The sequence below is a fragment of the Nesoenas mayeri genome, assembly GCF_963082525.1.
Source record: "Nesoenas mayeri genome assembly, chromosome: 2".
NCBI classification, from domain to species: domain Eukaryota; kingdom Metazoa; phylum Chordata; class Aves; order Columbiformes; family Columbidae; genus Nesoenas; species Nesoenas mayeri.
In genome coordinates, this window is record NC_137543.1 from 62,275,534 (window position 1) to 62,298,444 (window position 22,911).

Here is a 22,911-nt window from a genome sequence, read left to right on the forward strand (position 1 = left end):
CTGCAATTCTCTTCACGAAAGTCTATGCATTTACCACGCTTCGGGTTAAAAACACGCTCCTCCGCTCGCTTTGTGCATGTGCCGGCTTTTAATTCCTCCTTCTCTTGCCTTACCCAGGAAATTTACATGTCACCTGTGTGACAGGAGCTTCACGGAGAAGTGGGCCCTGAACAACCACATGAAGCTGCACACGGGAGAGAAGCCCTTCAAGTGCACCTGGCCCACCTGCCATTACTCCTTCCTCACCGCCTCCGCCATGAAGGACCACTTTAGGACGCACACAGGTTTGAGAGATGTTTCTCCCTTGGGCTGAGAGCTGGATGAACAAGGCAGAAAGGGAGCCTCTTAGTAAAACCGTCTCATTTTTGGAAGGTGCCTACCTCCACTCCCAGTTCTTGCCCCGCGGCAGCTGGAGCCGGGGGAGAGCACGCCATGGCCTGAAATAGGGTTTTGACATCTGAGTTTGGTTTAATTGAGCTTTTGGGATGATCATTCAAACACAACTCTTGTCTTTAATGGGGTATAACACATGTAAAAGTGCACATCCTCTTAGCAGGATCTGCGATAATCCTTCACTCACCAGTGAAACGATGGATTAGAGCTGCTGGCGACTAAAAACAATCAGGTTTTACGTAAAGAAGCTCGGTTAACTGAGTACAGGTGCAAAGGAAACAGCAGAAGTAATAAGCTCTTCAGCACTTGTTATTTTTAATAGCAATCCTTTTCTCTCCTTGCAGCCTTTGTGTGCATGTGGCAATGTACGCTCAAGTAAAATACCCTCTGAAATACAGGCGTGATTTTCTTTTTCTTCAGAGAACCGTAATTACTGAAAAAAAATTCAAATTTGGTGATGTATTTCAGATGGATCAAGTGAGCATTTTTGTAAAATATGCGCTTAAATTTAATTGATTTAAGTGATACAGAACCTTTAGCAAGGGAACAGGCATTGTTAATTCTAGGTTTGAAGTTAAATAAAATTTAAGCTGTGACAAGTGCAGTATCTAGAAAATAAGTGCCTGTGAAATATGCCGAAGTTCTTAGAAATACTATTCAGTGCTAATAACAGTAAATATCATTTTTCATACAACCCATATGTGACATTGGTTTCAGGAGAAATAAGTGTATGGAATGCAGATTTTGAAATTCTATTAGGCTTCATATAATTATAGTACATAAAGAAAAGAGGTATAAAGTTGACATTACATTATCTGAGCTCTTCTAGGAACTTAGACATGTGCGTGGTTGGGAAAGTGAAAAAGAGACTTAGAAAAATCATGCTGCGCTTATAGCCCGGCCATTTTCTCACAGAGATCAGGTGTACTGTTTTCACATGAAATAAAAACATTTGTTTATTTTTCCTGAACAGATTCTTCCCCATTTTCCAAAGATCTGTGCTCTAACTTGAAACTGTAGGTTAAAAGTTCCTCCAAAGCTGTTTGTGGGAAGCCCAGGCCTCCTTAGCTTCTTTGACAAGGATGTTGACGATTTAAGGTCTCCAGCCTGCCCTGAGAGATCACTTATATCGAACAGCAGATGAAAAGCCAGTGCAGATGTAATTTATCGTCGGCGTTTCCTTCTAAAGAATAATTGTGGAGACTTGGCTAGATCAATAATATGGATTTTTGTTGTTAGGTCTTGTAGTCTGCACCATAATGAGAGATAGGGGACAGTGGCTGTTTTCTAATAGAAAATAAAGGATTGGTTTCCGTGTCTTTCTACATTTGAATGCAAAATGGCACACTTGAAACTAATTCAAGTTGTTAAGAAAAGGACCATTTTCTATTGCATTTCTGCTATCATATAAACATGGCAAGTTAGATCAGCCCCCTGTACAGCAGGTGAAATATTGCCTTTACATTTTCCTAAAAGTTAAAAAGTCACAGATTCTGAAGTTGGAATGATAAAATTGTTAAACATATCCAGAAGAATGTAAACTACATCTATGTATCAATACATGCCCATAACATCAAATGAAATATTATGTCTAGATATGAGGGATTCGACCCACATCAAACTTCAGGGCTGCAAAATTCTGTGCAATTGAACTTAAAGTCACAGGTGATGAAGTTTTCTCTGTGTTTTTGTATTTGTGCGTAGAGCACCATACATGCACAAATAAGGTATTGAATTCATTAATATGCCTGAAAATGAATGTTGCAGAAAATCGAATGCATCACCACCTTTCCTGGGCTTAAAAAACAGGGGCGAAATCTCCTCTAGTTTTGTGTTTTCGGATCCAAAGCCCCGCTGAATCCCTCCAAAGCCCACCCTGCATGAGACCTCCCCGATCCGACCTAGAGGAGAGTGGAATATTTAACTGGCAAATCATTTTCTAGGGTGGATCAATTTCCCTATTTTAAAGCTGTTGGTTGGTTTTGAATCATTTCTCTGTGGCTCAAAAAGCTGTTCCAAAGGCCCAAATATAAACCACCCAGTAAATCCATAAGCTTGCAAAGATGCTATGGGTACTCTGTGTCCTCATTAGTGTATGGAGCTGCAGGCCGTACTGAAGTCTGCTCCTAGATGTTAAACACAACCTGAGCTAATTTATGACAATATATAGATGATGAGCAATTTCTTGGTAGGCATGGTACAGCATTTAACTTTAAAGTGTGAATTTTATGCTAGGGTGTTAGCCATTGCAGCTAGTTATAAAGATTTATACTTTAAATTGATTAATTAATTAAATTAATATTTAATTATAATTAAGGATTAGGTGTAGTACTTCTATTCCTTTTCTTTGATATTTTAATGAATTTAAGTGTCACATGCTGAAGATCCTTATTAAAAAAAAAAAAGGGGAGTGAATGGTATTATGCAGAAATATCCATGTAACAATCATGTATAAACCCAACAATAATATGACTGACAAAGGTTTTCACAGTAAAATTCATATTTTGTTCCATCAGTTACACATATGCATTCTTTATGTGATCATTAGGATGGGTTTCCACTCTTTTTTTTCTGTTTGCTGTTGTTTGGTTTTCATTTTGTCATTGTGGTTTTTAATTCAATTATAATTACAGATTGCTAGAACTGACTCCTAAAAGGAGGTACTGAAATTATTTTACACCTTGGGTTCTGTCTTGGGATACTCTCGTAAATGGACCAAATTTTTAAAAACCTGCTTTTCATGACCAAATTTGGGTGTAGAAAGTAACAATACACTGTTTACTTTATTCTAAAATAGAGATTAATATGTGCCAATGGCATTTCCTAGCCTAGCTACCATTTTTATGGTCCTACTTTAGTGGTGGTTTTCAGGCCTCCTTGGACACTTGGTAGGAATTGCTTTCCTTTTGCCACGTGGGGCCTGGGGGCTCCTGCCTGTGGGGAACTGGGGTTCCCCTGGGACCCCCGTGGAGCCCATGGTGGGAGGGGCAGCTGGTCCCTGTGGAGCTCTGGCTCACAAGATGGTCTCTCACTTCTATATTAATGGCATCCAAAGTTAAACCAAGGCTCCGCGCTTTTCCAGAAGGTCTGTGGATCAGCGTGCCCAGTTATGTGGGAATAAACAACGTGGGGGTTTCCATCCCTCTGTCTTCTTGGGAGGACTTGGTAATTTGACATCCGACCTCTTAACCCCGCCGTCTTTTGTAGAAACTGGATTTCCTTCCCCACAGGGAAGAATTCGAAGGAAACTGTTAGTTTCAATGAATTCAGCATCATTGCCCCACCAGCCCCCTCTCTGCTATGTTACTGCGAAATAAGACAATTTGGCTTCAAATGACTAATGCGATTCTTTAAAAAAAAAAAAGACAAATCAAAATTTTGGTGTTTTCTGAGGTTATTGATTATAGATCTGAGGTCACCACTATTAATACATAATGACCTTCCCTGTGGCCTTCGTGGGCTGATATTGCTATTCATGTTAGTACATACTGAGTAAAAGTATTGCTGTGAAATGTATTTTAGACAACAGGGCAAAATCCTAACTTCTATTAAAAGAAAAAAACTAAAAACTAAAAAGAGAACATTTGCACACTTTTAATGGGTATTGAGCTTGCCAAAATCTTTCTAATTGGTCCAGAGGTTTGGAATGAAGAATTATCAAATTATCATTTGAAGACGAACAATAGAAGTTCTGCTGCAATTTCAGTAGCAATCCCCAGACTTATTTTCTTTATGTCATGAAAACTTTAGAAACATAACCAGTGCTGAATTGCCACTGGTACCGAATAACGTGGCTTTTATTGTTGCCTGGCTCTTCTGTATATTCAAGTGAATAATTAAATACTTACTAATAAATAGAAGGTAACTAAAGATGACTGTGATCTAGTCTGTTGAAAATTTCTCAGTACCCTTAATTTGTTAGTAAATTCAATATATTTTATTTAAGCAGAATCATATATACAGTATATTAACTTTTTTCCAGGCAATCTTTACTCAGCACAGAAAGGCCAGATGTATGGGAATTGTAAAAAATCAGGATATGCATAAAAACTGTTCAAGTGCATAAAGCAGCCCCATCTGGAAGACATCTAACAGAAATGAAGTTGTACAAAACCATTCCATTGATAATAAAGCTAATTTTTATGGGTCTGACAAGTATGTAATTATGTTCAGTGGTGCTTTTCAGATTTTATCACAGTCAATAAACCGCAGTGGTAATTTCATTCCCATTTGACATATTTACATGGAAACATTTGATTGGAGGAATTAGTAACCCTGAAAGCCTTGATAGATATGTTTTAATGATCTGTGACCTCCGCAGTCCCTCATCTGTTTATTGTTGCAACAGGCGAGAAGTCATTCCTCTGTGACCTCTGTGGCTTTGCCGGCGGGACACGTCATGCCCTCACCAAGCACCGACGGCAGCACACAGGTCAGTAAAGCTGTCTTTGCTCTCTGCTGTGTTTTCTCCGGCGAGGGAAGTCCCTCCACGCCGGGGTGGAACGCAAGTCAAATAGAACGTTTCAGCACAAATAACGCGTCGGCTCATTGTTTGCTTGGCTTTTTTTCGTATTTCTTGTAAAATCGGTGTACCCAAGGTCTGCGTCGAATCTGTTAGTTAGCTGGGAGTTTGAATAATTGCTCAGGGGGAGGCTGGGGGGGTATTTTTGGTGGTTTTTTTCTGAAGGAAGTCCAATTCTAAAGACTGGATTTCTTCTTGAAATGAATGCTAAGTCTACTATTTTTGTATTCCAAGGCCCAAATAGATTACCTACTGTGAAGATTTTGCAAGAGTCTGCTAGATTTGTCCCTGAGTGAAAATTAGAGACTACATATAGATTAATCCATTATTTTGGACTGAGACATGGTTGAAAGCTAGTGTTGTTTCAGTTGCCCTCTTGTAATTTTAAGGTAGCTTGTAATTAATAGGTACGACTTTAAGAGTTACCACATGGTCAGCATGTAAAGCAGGATTTCTCGCCCAGAATTAGTAAAGCTTTCCCACCACCTGCTTATAAAAATTTAATATCGGATAAAATTAAATTGGTTCTTAGTTTCAGAAAGATCAGAAAAACTGTAAGCATTAAACATTTATTAACACATTTTACCTTAATTGTGCTTTTTAGTAGTTCCTTGTATGTGTTTGATTATTTGAATAGATTTTGTTCAAACAGACACAGAAGTGTTGCTGCTTAAGCCACTGTAGTTTTTGTTCTACGGACTACCATGAGGGTAATGTAACATCAGCAGGAGTTGCTGTGTGAGTTAAGTGACCATTGTCTAATGTACAGTGGAAAGAAATGAGAAGCTGCAGTTGTTACGTCATGAATTTTCCATGGATTTTGTAAAGGAACCTCAGTGGGAGATTTTATTATGTCCCTAAATAAACTAATCTGGATTCAGGACATACACCATCTAAGTGCGTAATTTCCTGAAGAGCAGCTACTCTCTTTCTTGAGAGCCTGAAGCCATTCTTCCCACCCTGTTTTCAGTTTATTAAAACAAACGCATTTGAAGGAGAGTCTAATGCTTTCAAAACTGTAGAGTTTTCAGTGCCAGTCAGACAATATCTTGAAGTGGGTAAGCTCTAAAAAATAAAAATTAAAAAAAAAAAAAAAAATTCAGGGCCAAATTTTACTTGCAAGTCTAACTAGTAATGATACTTCCAGAATTTTTCTTCTGATAATGAGGAAAATACACTTTGTGAGAGTACTGCCACACTTATTAAATATAATAAGCTCTCTCTTAGTGTTACACTCTCTGAATGAAAACAGGAGCAATTGCAACTAATGGAATGGAAGTTGCATGCTGCAGTTTTAACTGTTTCCATTTTTCTGGAGCTCTGGAGGATTGTCACTTGTTGGCTGAAGTTCACATGTGGGCTAAATGTGAAAATTATTAGTATTTTTTTTTCCTTTAGCAGAAAGAAATCATTGATATCAATAGGATGGGAACTACCTTTTGTTTTTTATTGGCCTGCCATGTGGCACAGTGGGATCATGCATATGTCTAGGACTCAGTCAGTGCAGCCACACAAATGGTAAACAATCATTTCAGAAGAGAAAAGCAGAAGAAATGCATCTTCTTCTCTTTGCCCTTCTTGTCTTTACCTGTTATGTGAGTACAGATCTGGTTTCTCAGAAATGTAAGCCCTTATAAGGGGTTATATGTTAAATTTTTATATCATTAGGCCACAAGCTGATAGAAAAAAATATTTCCTGGTTTGTGTTCAAAATGACTCTGAAAATTCGGTATGTTCCTGGTGAAAAACTGTTCATGTTTTCTATGGCATTTTGCCCTTCGTTTGCCAGTATGGTAGAGACTTTTGTGCTATGATCACAGGGATTCACAGGTTATAGATCATGAAGCTTGCATCTAGCAGGCATAACTTTATATTTTATGTCAGGACTGGAGGCTCGTTATTACTTTGCTATTAACTTTATACTATACAGGACAGCATCTCAGAGGCAGAAGGATCTATCTTTTTGGCATTTATCTGCCTCTGTGGCACAAACAATCAGAGATGATTCTTTAGCAGAAAAATTATCTGTAACTTCTATTTGTTTCAAGGAGAATGACACAATCCACCTTTGCATTGTTGCACTTACGTGGCTCCCCTTGTATTTTTATCCAGTGCACAACTTCATCTCAGTCCTTAGCTGCACGCACTCCTCTTTGTACCTGTATTTTCCCTTCTGTGTCCCCAGTTGGCACAATTTTCCCAGAGCAGAATGCCAAAGCAAATTACAATCAGTTCTGAAAGGGATAGGTATCAAAAATAGTCTAAATGGCTTAAATAATTCCCTACTGTAATACAAGCTGTCTAGGGGGCTGACACAGAACATCTTCCAATCCAAGATTTACTTCTATCACCTGTCAGAGACCCTTGATTCAAGGGCAAATGAGCAAATCCTCACATATAGTTGAGGAGTCTTAACCGGCTTAACAAGCCTCCTCTCGTCCCAGCCTCAAGGCCTGAGGTGTCCTGACACCCCAGAGAAATGTTCAGCTGCTGATAGATATTTGACACAAGAGAGGGCTGTCGGCAGGACCAGCCACTTAGGCTTTTGATGCTCTTGATTCTGAGATTTCTTACTCTGCTCCGCTCTTGTTAGCTGAGATTATTTTTATGTAACTGGAGAAACAGCTTTACCTTGTGAAAGATGCATTTTCTTCAGAAATATTACAGGGAGTATAAAGTGTAACTTGGTGTCAATAAGGCTGGCAAAATCTGGCCCTTGGTCACCCATGGAGCAAGCTGTGGGGTCTAGTTCGGTACATAGGATGTTGTCTCTGGAAGATATGGTTTTGGTTTTTAAATGAAAAGAAGTACAGGAATGTTATTAAACTGAAAGAAAAAGGCCTTAGTTTTAAGACTTGAAAAATGTTTGTACTTAATTTACTTGCAAACATAATGCATTTGCATATAGATTTTCTTGTTAGAGGCTTTCTCAACTGTAAAGTAGAACTGCAAAGTAGAAAAAAATAATTTGATCTTTCAAAAGATCCCTGGTGTTTCACCAGTTGATGTTTTTATTCTCTGTTAAATATGTTATCTCCTTAATGACTGACCTGGTCCTGTTAGAATCACACACTTCAAACACAGAATAAGCTAAGTCTTTGGCTGATTTTGGCCTGATGTAATGTTTTATGATCTGAATGCATCTTTATATAGTCTCCAAGAATCAGTCTATGAAATTGTGCAAGATTTTCACTGGCTATGTCAATATCAGTGGCCTGACCTTCGATTTTTTAAAACTGAAACAATGGCAACTTCAAAAGTGGTCCAGAGTTTGACCAGAATTTAATCACACTGTAAAGAATACTTACATCTCTACTGAATGGGTCACAATGGACACTTGTGGTGGCCTGGGCTGCGAGCAGAAACTGCCTAGAGAAACTTAGACCATTTGCAATACCAGCTGTTGCTATGTGGTAAATAAAGGAGAGCTTGCAGTGCTGCAAGAACGGATATACTGTAGTTCTGTTCCTCAATGTGACTAGAAGGAAAATTTTTCATGTTTTGAGTCATCATGAAACTATTTTTTAAATTCACGTTTTGCCTGAGTAAGAAAATCTGCCAGAAGATAGGAAGACAAAGCTCTGAATTTTAGTATTGGCTGAATTTAGAATTAGTTGGATTTCACAAAGAATTTAAGCTATTTTCTGAATTTTGTAAGCAAGAGTAAATAACCTCTATATCAGCTACCAAAAGCACACGCGCACACATGGAAGAAAAGTATAATATCAGTATTATTTAAATATTTTGCCTTAATCATGATCAACTAGGAAATTGCATAAGAGAGAAAAAATATCGAGGGTAATTATTACTGACTTGAAATGAAAACGTGAAAACAGTTTATTCTTTTAATTTTTTTTAATGTTCTTGTTGTTATTGTTCTACTCTCCTTGTTTATTTATCTAGCTTTTTATACTACTCTAGTTTTCTCTTCTTATATATGTTTCCCAGTAAACTTCCATTTAGTGTTGTAGTAGCTGGCCCACTCCAGCAGTGCTGATCGGTCCCAGTCTGTGTTCTCTTGTGTGAAATTCCCTTTTTACTGTTGGTTAGTACTCTTGCAAATCGCAAAAACCCCATCCTTTGCTTCTCATATATTGGTTGTGGTGGAATCTTCCAGGGGATCATAGAAGTATGTTGCAGTAGTAGAGCATTATAGGGTAAGTACACACGTAGTGGTCACAGCAGTTCTGTGAGAGTCACCCTGAACATATGGGACTGCTTAAAGAAGATTGTGTCTTTGTTCAGATATTTTCATGAATTTTTGAAGATGGTAGCTTATATCATACAGATCACTGTTTGTATGATTGCTTCTGCTCACTCATTTCAATCTTGCGCTTTTCAAGACATTTATAGGTCAATGTAATAAAGAAAGAAAATTTAATAATGTATGTGTTTTTATCCAGATGAGTGACTCACTTTGTGTTTCTGTTTCTCATGTGAACTGCTCTTTGACTTTAATGTGTAGTTGCACTACTCAGCATTGTATTTAATGTATAATGTAGCCTCATCCCTTCAACTTCTCCACCACAGCTTAAAAAACTCATAATGTCAAATACTACAGAAAATGTAGCACAGTAAGAAATCTTAGTGTTCTTTTTCAGCAAGAGGAGAGGTGAAATTTGGAGAGAATCTGTATTGTTTTTCCTTTTCCATTTATGCCAATATTTGCAGCGGAGTGTGGAACTTGATTATAGCAAACCTTTGGCCAGAACTGACACCAAAAACCTGGGTATCATAAAACTTTCTCTCTACTTAAGAGAAACTGTCTAGTGAAACAGTTTTCCTCTCAGTTCTGAGCATACAAATGTCAATCATCTTTTTTGCTATGGAAGAGCAACCCTATGGTATCTACAGGTTTTCTCTTAAGGAAACGAGACCAAGGATGAACTTGTTTTTATATGTCTTATATGTAAAAACTTGAACAGACTAAAAGTAAACAGAATTTACTTCAATATACTTCAGACTTCATTAGCAAGCTTGTAAGTGCCTCTCGAGGGAACAGCCTTAACAAACACGAGAAATAGCTGGAAATAAGAACATGCAAGAAGATGGCTGTGTTTTGTGGTCTGCTCATTCCTTAGGTCAAATGAGACTTATAGGAATCTTTCTGTGCTGCATGCACAACACATCATGTGAAGGGCAAACAGGATTGAAAGCAATCATTTCCTATTGAAACAACCCAAGTAAGATTTCTTCCATCTTACTAAGATTCTGATTAATCGCACAAGACTTATGAATTGATGGCACCATTTGATTTTTATTTTTTTACTTCATTTATGTGAAAGCTGGATACTCAGTAGCTCATTCGTGTAAATGCTGTATATAATCTATAGGTAGAAAGTATCTTGGATGGTCATGATTATGAATAAAAAATTCACTTTGCCATCCACAAATCAACAATGTACTGTGTTATTTCATTTTTCCTTTAAAAACTACATGTTAAGTACATAACTGCACAGAGAAACTTATGATAGCAGTAAGGTATGCTCTATGTCCTAAAAAGCCCGTCATAAAAGAGAGAGAACTCAAAAGAGGTAATATCAGAGAAAAGAGGAAGAAAAAGAAAGGTGTAATTTGGGAGAGGCTGGAAGCTAAGATAGATGCTAAAAGAAGTCAGTGCAGAATTTAGAGAGGCAAGAGGAAAAAGAAAGCCTTAGTCTGTTAAGCCTGAAGCTTAATAACTGCTTTTGTACAGACCGGTGCTCCCTGTGATCTGACCTTTTTTATTGGGTGCTTTCCCAAACTTTCATTGTTGGAGCTGAAATTTTCCATGTCAGGTGACTTAACTGGTGCACTTCAGAAGTTCCAAAAAAGTGAAACCTTTTCTTCTTTCGTGATCCTGTGGTTAGGATGCACAGCTTTTTAAAAGTGCTTGTGGTAAAAATGAAATAAAAAACCCCAAAGATAGTGGGTCCTTGATCTTGGATTGTCCTTCGTTTTTTCCCTCCACAGAGCTTGTGACCATTGGGGTATTTTGGGGCACATATCCTCCTTTTTTTTGTGAGGTTTCTTACTGATAAACTTAGAGACAGTGAGGCACAGACAAGTCTTCTGTAACCATAAGGTGTGTGAGGTTGTGTTTTTGTTTGGTTTTGTTTTGGCGTGTGCTTGTTTTTGTTTGCCGTGGTTTGGTTTTTGTGTTTTGTTTGTTTATATTTTACCTTTAATCTTTAAATACGTAGAGTTTGTCCTAGCACATTTTTTGATACATTATTTCAGAGTTATTACAGTGTTGCTTAAAGAATACTGTCAATATACTCTTCAACACTCCCCAACCCAAGGAAATACCTAGTCTTGTTTTAGATTTTTTCAACTATACTTTTCAACCTGCTTAATCTTCCATAAAAACAGATACTTCTTGTCCCCTGTGCAGCTGCTAAGAGTTATAGGGCATGCTAGGCCGTCTTTTTTCCTCCCAGTTTAGTTGGCTTTTGTTGTGTGGTGCTGCTGTGATGTATTTTCTGTCAGGCGAGATTTACACATAGTCCACTTGACAGGAGCAGTTAGCCACAAGGATTTTCTAAGGAGAAACTTCCTGGAGCAGCAGGCGAGGATTATAATTTTTCTTTTGGTCACGATGGGATTTGCGAGCCCTCCTGGCTTCCACGGAACCCGGCTGGTCTGTCAGCCCCACCAGCCCTTCCCCAGCACAGCAGCAGACCTTTATCTGATCCATCCTCCCCTGAATGGCAAACTACAAAATCACTTTTCAGGTCAAATCTCCTTTTTTACAACAGGGCGAGCTGGCAAGGTTCTACTGCATTTTAAATGAAAGCAGTTAAAATAAGTATGTATGTTATCTAAAATACCTGTGCCTTTACTACTTAGGCTTGAAAATGTTGCTATCTTCTGTAATACTAGAAGATAAAATAAATCAGGCACAGGAAATCTTCGGTTCAAGAGCAGGTTACGTTGCTAGGGAGTCGATGGCCTCCCAAAGAGTTTAATTGAAGCAGCAGCCAGTACCATTCCAGCTGCTGGGAGAGTCGGCTTCTCCAGAGCAAAGAGTCAGTGTCTGACAAGAAAACCCCGTTTGGGGCAGGAAAGACATATTTTCTAGCAGTCTCAATTTGTCCAGCATAGAGGCTTCCTCATTGTGTCCTGCCCCTTCACCTTTCCTCGTCCCATGAAACAATAAATGAAAAATAGTGTCTGCGATTCTCTCCAGCAGCTGCTAAAAGCAATTATTCCCGCTCTTTATGGAACTTTCAGAAGCTGCTCCGTTGTCCCTTCATACAACGGTGCAAGATTTTCAGGCCTGAGGACCTTGTATTTCTTCTTCCCTTGGGAGACAAAAAGCCCCAGCCATCTTCAAGAATGGAAAATGCAGATTCTTTAAGCAGGCTTGAAATATCTAGCTCGGAGGCATGGCCAGTTTTGCTAGTGATGTGTCCTCTGCTGGTGGTGTGTCTCCTGTCAGTCTGAAAAACTGCAAATTCTACCTGCTAAGAGGCTTAGGGTTCAATTTTGAAACTGCCTATTCTAGAGCTCTGAACAGTCTACAAGGTAGGTGTCTATCCCTGGCAATTTTGTTCGGACTTCTTAAGTTAGGGATGTTAAATCCTTATGTAGTCTTTAGGATAAATACTTCCAAAGGCTGGCACAATGTAGTCACAATCACCTACTTAGGAGCTGCCTTTTGTCTTCTGTGTACAAACCACCCCCCCACACACACCCCTTTTCCTCCCTAAATGGCAATTACATGTGCCTGGAAGCTGCACAGAATAATTCTGGAGCAACTAGTTGGAAAAATGGGATGCAGGTGTCTTTGCTAAGTGTCACAGTATGCATATCTACTGTGAGATTTTGCCTTACTGTCTTCTAAGGGGTGGACCCATCCACTGGAAGGAAAAGTACTTTTTTCCACATTATAATTTATAAGCTAGAGACTTTCATCTTTCTTAAATTAGTAGTCCTCTAAAAATATTCAGTGCAGTTGCACAATTCAACAGAGATTAAATTTTACTCTTCTGAAAATATTCTTGTCCTAGTCTAGGTTTGGTAGTTTTTTTTTTTCCCTTTCATAAACCTTTCAATTCCTTCTGCTGTTCAGAAAAGATTCACAAGGGCAGAAGGACAGCAGGCAGGAGAGGAGGAATAGAGCATTGAGTTCTGGGTCTTATTCTCAGTCCTGGTTTATGTTTATTATTTAATGGATAGGACAAAAAAATCCCAAACCAAAGGCTCTTTCCTCCTGGAGATGTTCATTTCTGAGCAGGCACTGAATACAAGCTTCAGACCAATTTCTCACCTTCTGTCTCCAACAGTATTGCTTTCAGGGCTATTCATGGGTCTAACTTCAACAGAAGGTGTAGGGTGAGAGGAGCGCCTGTCACCTGGTGATAATATTTTTATGAAATAAGGCCCAGTAACACGGTTACCCTGTGTCAGTGCAGTTCTTTCAACTCCTTTTTGCTGCTGCGTACACCACATGGGAAGTCAGCTGAAGTGTACATGTTATAGTGAGAACAGTATTTTGCAATTAATGCATTGTATTTGGAAGTTTGTTTTGTATTTGTGGTCGTTTATGTATACATGGACTAAAATCTGTCTCAAGAGATTTGACATAAATTTAGACTTTTCTGTTGATGAAAACTGATAATGCATATCATCTCTTGTCACCTTCTAGGAGAGAAACCATTCAAATGTGACGAGTGTAACTTCGCATCCACAACACAATCGCATCTGACACGACATAAGCGTGTCCATACTGGAGAAAAGCCTTACAGATGTCCCTGGTGTGACTACAGGTAATGAGTCGTTAACTAAAGCATGATGAGAGAAGGGTTAAGGTGATCAGACGAGGTTCATTTGAAGTCACCAATAAAAATATATTGCCATTAAAACACCATCAGGGCAGCAGTAATTGCATATTAAATTAGGAGCTAAATTTAAAAACTTAGTTTTCAGTATTTAGGTATTACTTTATAAAGAAAAACAAATGATGGGAAACCTTTTAGTGGTAAGACTGCAGTGCTAATGTTGAGTGTTTGTTTCACAGCTGCTCTAGTGTCTGTTAGAATTCTCCATGGTGAGGCTGCTTATCTGCATCGCCTTTTCAAATCAGTTGCAGTTTTGAAATTTTTCTCGGTTGGTTTGCAACCATTTCACCAAGAACCGAAAAGTCTCCTAAAAGGCTTAGCAGCCTAAATACTCACCAGACACTTATTAGAATGGGAAGCAACTGGAGCCAGTTACAGTGCTGCAGAATCTTGTTTTCCTTCTTGCCAGCCAGGGTGGTGTGATGACAGTTGGATGTAGGGTTGGTTGCACATCAAATTCTCCTGTGTTGCACCACTAAAACGCATCCTGTTTGGGCAGTAGATTCAATTCTCAACAATCACATGAAAGGACAGTTAAGATTACTTGTGCTCATCCCATGTGTCTTATGTTCATTATAGACTACTTATTAAATGATCTCATATTGCTTCTTAAATTATTCTTTTCTTGAACATACTTTTTCTACAATCCTGATCACCGTTAATACCATGTAGTACGGTGGCTAATCTATATGTACTATAAAGGAATCCACAGAAGTTGGTAATGAGTAATTTGCAAGAGTCGGTGTTCAAAAACTTTTTAAAAACTCAGTATTATATTTGATGAATGACATATGACTCTGTAATTAGACGTATCTGCTGTGATGCGTGCATGAAAGAGGAGAAAGTTAAACATTTGATTATACCACTATAACACTTTTTATTTTCTTTTAATGCTGAGCACACAACTGTAATGTTCTTTTAGCGTAAGTTTGAATATAGTTTCGTAAAACAGGATTACATAACAAAACCTCACCGCTCTCATAATACCTGGTTTCACTGGAGTTATGAGCTGCTTTAGAGAAAGCTCATGTACAGAAAGCTCCTGCAGTTATCAAGCAGTTTCTGTAGAAAAATTTTTGTTACATTGGTTTCTGCCTGTGGAGAAAATGTTCTTTGAACTCTTCTGTATTGAGCACCCATTAAATTAGTGCCTAGAACTGCAGAGAACTGAATTCAATAACTTTGAGAAGGACTTCTGTTTTTGTGCTGCTGCCTTTTGGGTCCCCCTGTTTGTGGTGGGTTTTTTTGTGGTTGGTGGCAGGGAGGGGGTGTGTGTGTGTTTTTATTTTAGTTTTAATAGAAGTGTTTCTGTCAGCTTCAGTAAGTCATCTAAGAGGGGTGGGTTTGCATTTGTCAGCGTGTTTGCATTAAAAAGTCTGTTGAGTGAAGTAAGAGCATCTAAGCAATAATGTGACATGTTGTGCTGCAATGGAGTTAAACAGAGTCCTGTCTGTGATACTGTGTGTTTGAGGAGAGTCAATCTTGGGGTCATCCACTTTAATGAACCATCCCAATTGGAAGGAATAGATTTATTACAGAACTAGGTAATTAGAGGTGGGTCACAGTGGGTTTGAGCTCCTGGCTTGAAGACCCTAGAGCCTGAGAGCACTGTAGACATGAATCAGTTTGCAGTTTGGGGTTTGTTACATGCACACAATGAGTGGATACAGTTCCCTTGCTTGGTATGACAAAATGCATAACTTTAATCCTCTATTTAGTGAAGGCAGGAGATCATTTTCCTTTGGATGGACAGTTTTCTCTATGGGAATGAAATTTCTAGAAATGACAAGTTACTTACTAGTATTTTATTATATTGGAGGTTATTAGAGAAGAAGCAAGCATAACTTATTTTATCAGGATTAACAAGAAATCTCTGAGCATCCCCTGCCTGTATCTTATTGAAAAATAAATGTTTCATGGTAATAGTTAGTTAGTTTCCATCCCTTGCAGGCCAATTTTGACCTAATCTTTGGAGACTGATCTCAACAGATACCAGCTGATGAAGCTTTGATTCTGCAGGAAATTTGTTCTGAGCTCAGCTGAAAAGCATCTGGCAGGGATGCAGGAGTCGGAGCGGTGCTGCTGCTGCGAGTTCAGGGAGGCACTTGGTGTAGCTGCAGAGGAGCCAGTACAACAGGGGGCTGCTCTCTTTATTAGCCCAGCAGTCCTGCTTGTGCCTGCCAGTTTCCACAGGCCTGGGATATTAGCCAGCCTTGTTGGCAAGTTTATTTTTTACTCCCTGTCCACCTCTCTCATCTTTTTTTTTCCCCCTCTCCTTTGTGTTAAAATATAATTTTAAGGGAATCACATGTTGCCTCCTTGTCAACTCACCCAGTACTGTGTCTTTTCATGGAAAGGTATCAGCAACTCTGTCAATGTCTTTTACGCTAGTTGTGCAGACGGTACTCTTGTCAGTGTCACCTACAGAAAACATCAAATCAAGATTTTAAAATCTGCTGACCTAGTAATAAAATTCACCGCCGTGTCTAGTGGTCAAGCTCTCACTGCGGTGCTTCAAGCCCTTGCACTCTTAAGTTGATCCAGACTGTTTCAGATGTTTCTGTTTAGTGTTGCTTGGCAACTGCAGACACTTTAATGACCCTTGTAGTTTCAGTGAGGTGAATATTCCTCATTTTGTGTACGGACGTGGGGTATTGTTAGTGCTACCATAAAGTCTCCTTTCACCGACAGGTGAAGTGATCTCTCTATTCTATAAAGTAGCTTGAGACACTTGAATTAAAAGAGTATCTAAATACAAAGTATTTTAATTATTCCTGTTCAGCTCATCAGTGCTCAGAGGGTTCTTAGAGATCACTGATTTCAAGCTTTTCCAGTTCCTCAGGAGGAAATTGTGAACAATCATCCTGCAAAAACTCTTGCCAGTCTAGTGACTTAAAAGGCAAGCTAACCCTGGCTAGAAGTACAGAAAGAAACTAATCTGAATTTAGGAACTGTTATGAAAATGTGGATCACCTGTGGCTGGACAGGCATCTAGAACTCTTTCTTTTTTTGCTTAGCAGCAAAAACTGAAATGAAATAGGCTGTAAGATACCATGGGAAAAAGATTGATTTTGGCTGCATGGAACAGAAAAGGGAGTTTGTTCCCTATATAACGCACAGCATGATAAATGATTTTTTTAGCTAGAAGACATAAATAGATGTGGTTTTCTGAAGTGAATAATAAAAACACTAGCATTTTTAGCTCACAAACTGTACATTCTCAATAGTATGCGTATTCCCAAAAAGAAAAAGGGAGATTCTGCTCTTTTTGTTTTACCAAGTTGCTTTTAAAATCTGTGTTTACTGTTGGACTTAAATATTCTTGCAGAAATGTTACCTTCCATCTCTACTTTTTGTACTGTGACCACTTGATATTTGTTTTTGTCTAAATCTTTTGGATAGTGATAACAAAGAAATAAACATCTGCTTTTCTGTATAGCAGCATGTGACTTCTAGTAATGTTATAATTTGAATTTTTTTTCAGTCTAGTTTTAAAAATCTGATTCCTTTTGAAGGAAGAAAAATATATCTTTATAAATATAAAAATTTGCCTGTTAAATGTTTTGGTTATAATTTTTCACATTTGTGTTTTCAACTTAGGTTTGCCCAATTTAGATAAAAATATGCACGATTTTCCTTTGCATTTACTTTTCCAAATCACACAGCATGTCTCTTCATTCTTAAGCCAGTGTGTTCTGTCATACAAAAATATTCATTCACTCCTAATTAACGTTCAACTTAATTTTATAATGCAGAATTGGTCTCATAGGGCCTTACACCAGCATTATGCATGCAATGCTTATTTTATATTTCTTAGTCATTTAAAAAAGATGCATTATGTGGCCGAACTTTTCAGATTACATGATCCTAGAGCTATCCTGACAGTGACACTGCATTTGGGAATGTGCACAGTAGGTGGTGAAGACCCACGTAACCTCCTGAAACTGAACAACGCCTGGGAACTTCATCTGATTTCTAAATCTCTCACTGGTACAGTCTTTGGCCAGACTTTCAAAACCTGCAACATGTTTAGGCACCTGAATTTAACATGATTTTAGAAGTGCTAAACTCCCATGAGTCAGATAATGTCAATGGAAGGTGCAGATATACAGCATTTTCAAAGTCTGAACTGGTTTTGTGCATATGTCTTAAGTAAAGAATTGGAAATCTCATATAAGTCGTATCTCAGGCTTTAAATTCAACTTCCATTGGTACTGACTTTCCATGTAACTATCACAGCTACTCAGGCAAGTAATAATTTATGTTCATGGTGTGTGTGAGGAGGATGTTTCAGTACGAAGTGGATCTGGATTGCATTGTTTTGTGGCAAGGGCACAAAAGGCAGAGCCCTGCTTTTCTCACAGTCAGATTTGTTGGAGTTCTGGGCTCAGGAGGAGCACTGGCATAGTTTTGTGATACAGAAACAATATTGCTACAACTTGGACTGTAAGGGTGTGGGGCGGGTATAATGTTAACACACTTTGCGCCATCCCCGTGCTGTAATTAAACAAAATTACTCTTATTTCCCTGGGATTCCGCTGTATGGTTCATTTTGTATAGAGTACCTGTGGTGGTGAGGGGAAGGGAGGGAATGGAGGGCAACATCCAGGGCGTTGGTGATGGTTCACAGCCATAAATCAGAGGATTTAGAAGCTAGATAAAACAAACAGCCAGACCAGCAAAACAGCATTCATTCTGTAAATGCACCTTCCTATAAAGTAGATGACTCTTGAAGGATGTCTTACAAGACTGAGAATAAATAGCATACATTTTTAATACAATTATGTAAACTAAAATAAATATTTTACATTTATTATGCATAATAAAATAATTAGACAACATTCTGTAAGGGATTATGGCATCTGAAGTTCCAACTGCAGAAGGATTCATTGCATATATTCAGCAGCAGCGGCAGCGTGACTTCGGGGAAGTAATTCCACAGGGGCTACTTTTCTTTTTTTGGACAGCATCCCTAGGGAGTTCCTATTTCCCTCTGACTTATAGTATCTGTTCATAGGTTGTAAAGACCAGTTTATAATGCACTCCAGGATTTGTACCTAAGTCATAAGTAAGTGTTTCCTCTCTGTTTGTTTTGGTGAATTTAATAACCTTTAGTTGTCTTGGTATGAGTGCATCAGCTCTGCTTTGTTCCCTGGTTATTTCAAGGATAACTAGACACTACTTTAAATGCTGAGGTACCCATATGTATTTATTCACAGCAAAACTGAAAGGCTGTTGAGGCGACTTCTACATAAAATGATGAAACAGTGTATTTATCATTAAAATGTTAACATTAATATGCTCTTTGTAACCAGTGAAATTTAATATGCATGTACAGGAAATAACTAGGTTACACAACTGTATGGAACATTAGGCTGATGAGGACTCCAAGTGGCAACCACCATTGCGCTATGGTAATACACTTTTTTAAATATATCACAAACGCAGAATTAGGCAAAAAAGTGCTTATACTTTGTACTAATAAGCAATTGCAAAGGACAATAATGCGTGCATGTAATAGAACAAACTGGGCCTTCAGGAAGCACTTAAGCTTCTGTTGTGATCAGCAGCAGGAGTTGAGGATTTCCAGTGCCTTGTGCTGGCAGACTTATAAACAAATGAAGATAGAAGTTTAGAGAGAAATTCCATCGGTGCATGGGCATAGTTCCCAGATGCAAACTCCTCAAATATTATCCAGCCCTTAGTTTTTAATAAACATTCAGATAAAATAGTTGGTAATATTTCTATTTATCTGGAATAAAATATGCAATAACATTTAAGACTGTAAAAGAAAAATAATCTGAAATAAAATTTGGATATAGCCATAAAAGCAGTTTAATTTTTCTGGTGAATACGTCATACAAAACAATGGTTACTTTTATTACCTTTATGTTGTTTCTGTTGCTTAATGAAACTTTTTATATTCACCTAAGCTATAGCAAATAGTTCATATGTTAAACTCCGAATAAAAAATATGAAATGTGATAGTGCAAAATACAGATCAGCTATCATGTTAACCAAGAGACTTTAGATGTAGTTCCCAACGTTCAGAAGTGTGTAGAACCAGAGAGCACACAAATGTTGTTATGGCCCTGGCTGGGAGACGTGTGCACTGTCTGCGCTGACTTGAGAAATCCTGCTCTGCACTTTAGGAGAATCATGTTGGGTGCAGCATACAGAAGAACTTAAATTCCCTCTCTCACAACTCTCCCTGTCCTCCCTGCCAGATGTCAGTGTCACTGCATGGACTGCTTAAGAGAATGTGTTCTTATTAGAAAACAGGATTGTTTCTTACAGAAAGACACATATGTGCATGCACACAAATATATTGGTGTATGTAGACTTGCTGACTACGGTCCACAATGAAATTGCCCTGTTAAGAGGCTTTTGCACAGCATGCAATAGTATAGTCACTTTATGAAGTCCTTTGCTTTTTGTATTTTTAATTATTGGCATAATAAACACACTCTACTTAGTTGAAGGCTAAAGCAGATTTCTATTTATTTTAATGAATAATACTTTCCATCAATAATTCTGTGTGCATTGGTAACCCAAGCTTCTCTTGTTTTTTTCTTATTTCTATTTATTTACTTATTCATTCCTGTTTTCCTTTTTTTTTTTTTTTTTTTCCTGTGGCCACTCTACATAAGAGGTATTAAAAATTGCCTTTTTAATTCAATGAACCTGTGATTCTCGTGCCAACACTGAACCACCAGATTTGGGACTTCAAGGATCCGCACAAGTATCTTCAAACCAGTGATGCAATTACAAGCATTGATAATAACATTCTAGCCTCATTTTGGACTGAGTTTTGAAGAACAACTTTTAAGTGATGTATTTAAGCCTAAATTGCAAAATTACTCAGGAGTGACTACTGGCTTTAATCCTACTGAGACATGCAGCCATTTTGATATCAATGTGAACATTACTGTGTAGTTTTAGCTTCTGATAGCTGCTCTGTGCTGCAGCCTGTTGTGATCTCAGTTCAGTGCTCTACCAGTTTGCTCACACTTTAAGTTCTGCAAAAACATTCTCAAGTTCCTGGTTCCTTTTAGTAGTTATGGTCTCCTCTTGCTGTTCAATTCGGGCTTTTGTTCCTAAACTTTTCTTCTTATGCAGCCTCTGCCCTGCCATACCGCTGCTCTTTTTTATGAAACAGAGTCCAATACATTTAACCCAAAACCTCAAGTATTTTGTGTTTAGAAAATATATAAATAAGACCACTTCATGCAGTGGACAGATAAATGTAACTAATGTCTTCTATTATCACATTTTATCTTCTTCCTGTCTCTACACTTCTTTTTCCCTATCACATGAAATCATCACTGTCTTATCTACTCGTCATTTTTAGGGAGCATAAACATGCTATAATAAATACACCTATATTTATGTTTAATATATAGTTAATTAATGTTTATAAATCTGGAACACCAGCACATATGTCAAACTAAAATAATCTTAAGTAGGTTGTATTTTGCTAGTAAATAAAATTTAAGTACTAAGCTCAAGATGAATGTCAAGGCTATGGTCTTAATATAGCTTTTAGTAACAAAAAAGACTTGTCATTAACTGTTCTTACTGTGCTTCTGATAAAAACATACACTGAAGATCTTTTATGTCTACGCATAAATTTTCATTTGTTGGAATAATTTGAGCTAAAAATAATCATTGGCATCATATCTTAATTAATATGACCCTTTTAGGTAAAAAGTAGTTTTAAAAAAACCCTAGAGCAACTATATATGTTTTCTTTGCTCTTGCCTGTTAACACAGAATAGAACATAAGCATATTTGTTTCTTTTACCATTCCTTACTCCTCAATACAGTCATAAAAGGGCCAAAGCTATCTTTTGGGGGTAATCAAATCTACAAGGAATTATTATTATTATTGTTAACTACCTGAGCGGTAGTTAGCAATCTGAAAATATTTTGGTAGTGTTATAGACCTTTGAGATTAAATTATTAGTAGGCACTAGCCTGTTGCGTTACATGTGGTTTATTCTCCAGGTAATATGGCTATTACCATATAAAAAAGCTTCTCTATTAGTGCTACACTGCTTTGGAGACAGAGGCATCAGAGATTTGGGAGCTTGAAGTTCCTGGGATGTTGCTTCACAGCCCCCAGGTCCAAAGCTGCTGCTGAGGTTTGGGCAGGACAAGCCTTGGCAGGAGCCAGAAGAGCTGCTCTCAGGGTGTGCATGTGCCTTGCAGCTTCCATACCCCCCGTCAGCTTTCCTTGCTCCTGAGCTGCTCGGAGAAGATGGTGCGTTCCCTGTAGGACAGTGTGTCATAGGGAGGACGGGCCGTTCGGTACACGACAGCTCACCTTCCCCAAAACCATTTTGCAGACTCTGTTGTACGGTACTCTGTTCTCATGAGTCATGGGTCAAGGGTGTATTTCACTTGAGGCTTTACTTACAATGAGAAATTCTGTGGAAGAGCCTGTTGTCCAAGTAACTTATTAATTGTTGCAACTACTTTGTCCCTAATTGGGATGGTGTTTGTGGTTTTTCTAGGCCTGTTTGGGTCTGAATAGCAGGTCAATATTGCTGAGACTTCTTAGGGGTTTGCTTTATAAAAGCCAGCACATAAAGCCCTCAGTTTTGTTACTGCAAGTGATGGAGTGCTCCTCAGTGCTATCGCTAGTGGGGTTTTTTGTTTGTTTGGGGTTTTGTGTTTGGTTTGGGGTTTTTTTGTTTGGTTGTTTTTGTTTTCTTTTTTGTTTTGTTTTCAAATACCACTTTAAAAGAATCTCAAAGATATTTACACATGCCAGGTGGTGGTCACTTAGGATTTTAGTTTCCATTTTCCTTTCTGTCTCCTAAAAAACTTAAAAGTGATGTTAGCAGCATTTATTCCATTTGTTTATTATATTAGGTTTGTCCTTATAATGTCCTTAGCCTCTTGCATTCTTCATATACCTGAATTTTGTACTTCCATTTCTTTTAAAATGTGTTCTTTTAATAATGGAAAAAAATAATTAAGGTGAGAAAATAAAAACAAAACAAAGCAAAAATAAAACAGAATACAAAATAGATGTGAAAGACAATCTTAGAATACCAGGTTGGAAGGGACCACAAGGATCATCTTGTCCAACCTTTCTTGGCAAAAGCACAGTCTCGACAAGCTGGCCCAACACCCCGTCCAGCCAAATCTTAAACATGTCCAATGTTG

At 38.1% G+C, this 22,911-nt stretch overlaps 1 protein-coding gene across 1 annotated transcript in view; it reads left to right on the forward strand.

Annotated features, from left to right (window-relative positions):
* The window catches only part of ZNF407 (zinc finger protein 407), a 348,368-nt gene that overhangs the window by 203,353 nt on the left and 122,104 nt on the right, over nucleotides 1-22,911 (forward strand). The window contains exons 5-7 of the mRNA XM_080340472.1: nucleotides 118-284; nucleotides 4,742-4,825; nucleotides 13,545-13,665. Of these exons, the coding sequence (XP_080196598.1) occupies nucleotides 118-284; nucleotides 4,742-4,825; nucleotides 13,545-13,665 (372 nt within the window). The remainder of the gene's footprint in view (nucleotides 1-117; nucleotides 285-4,741; nucleotides 4,826-13,544; nucleotides 13,666-22,911) is intronic.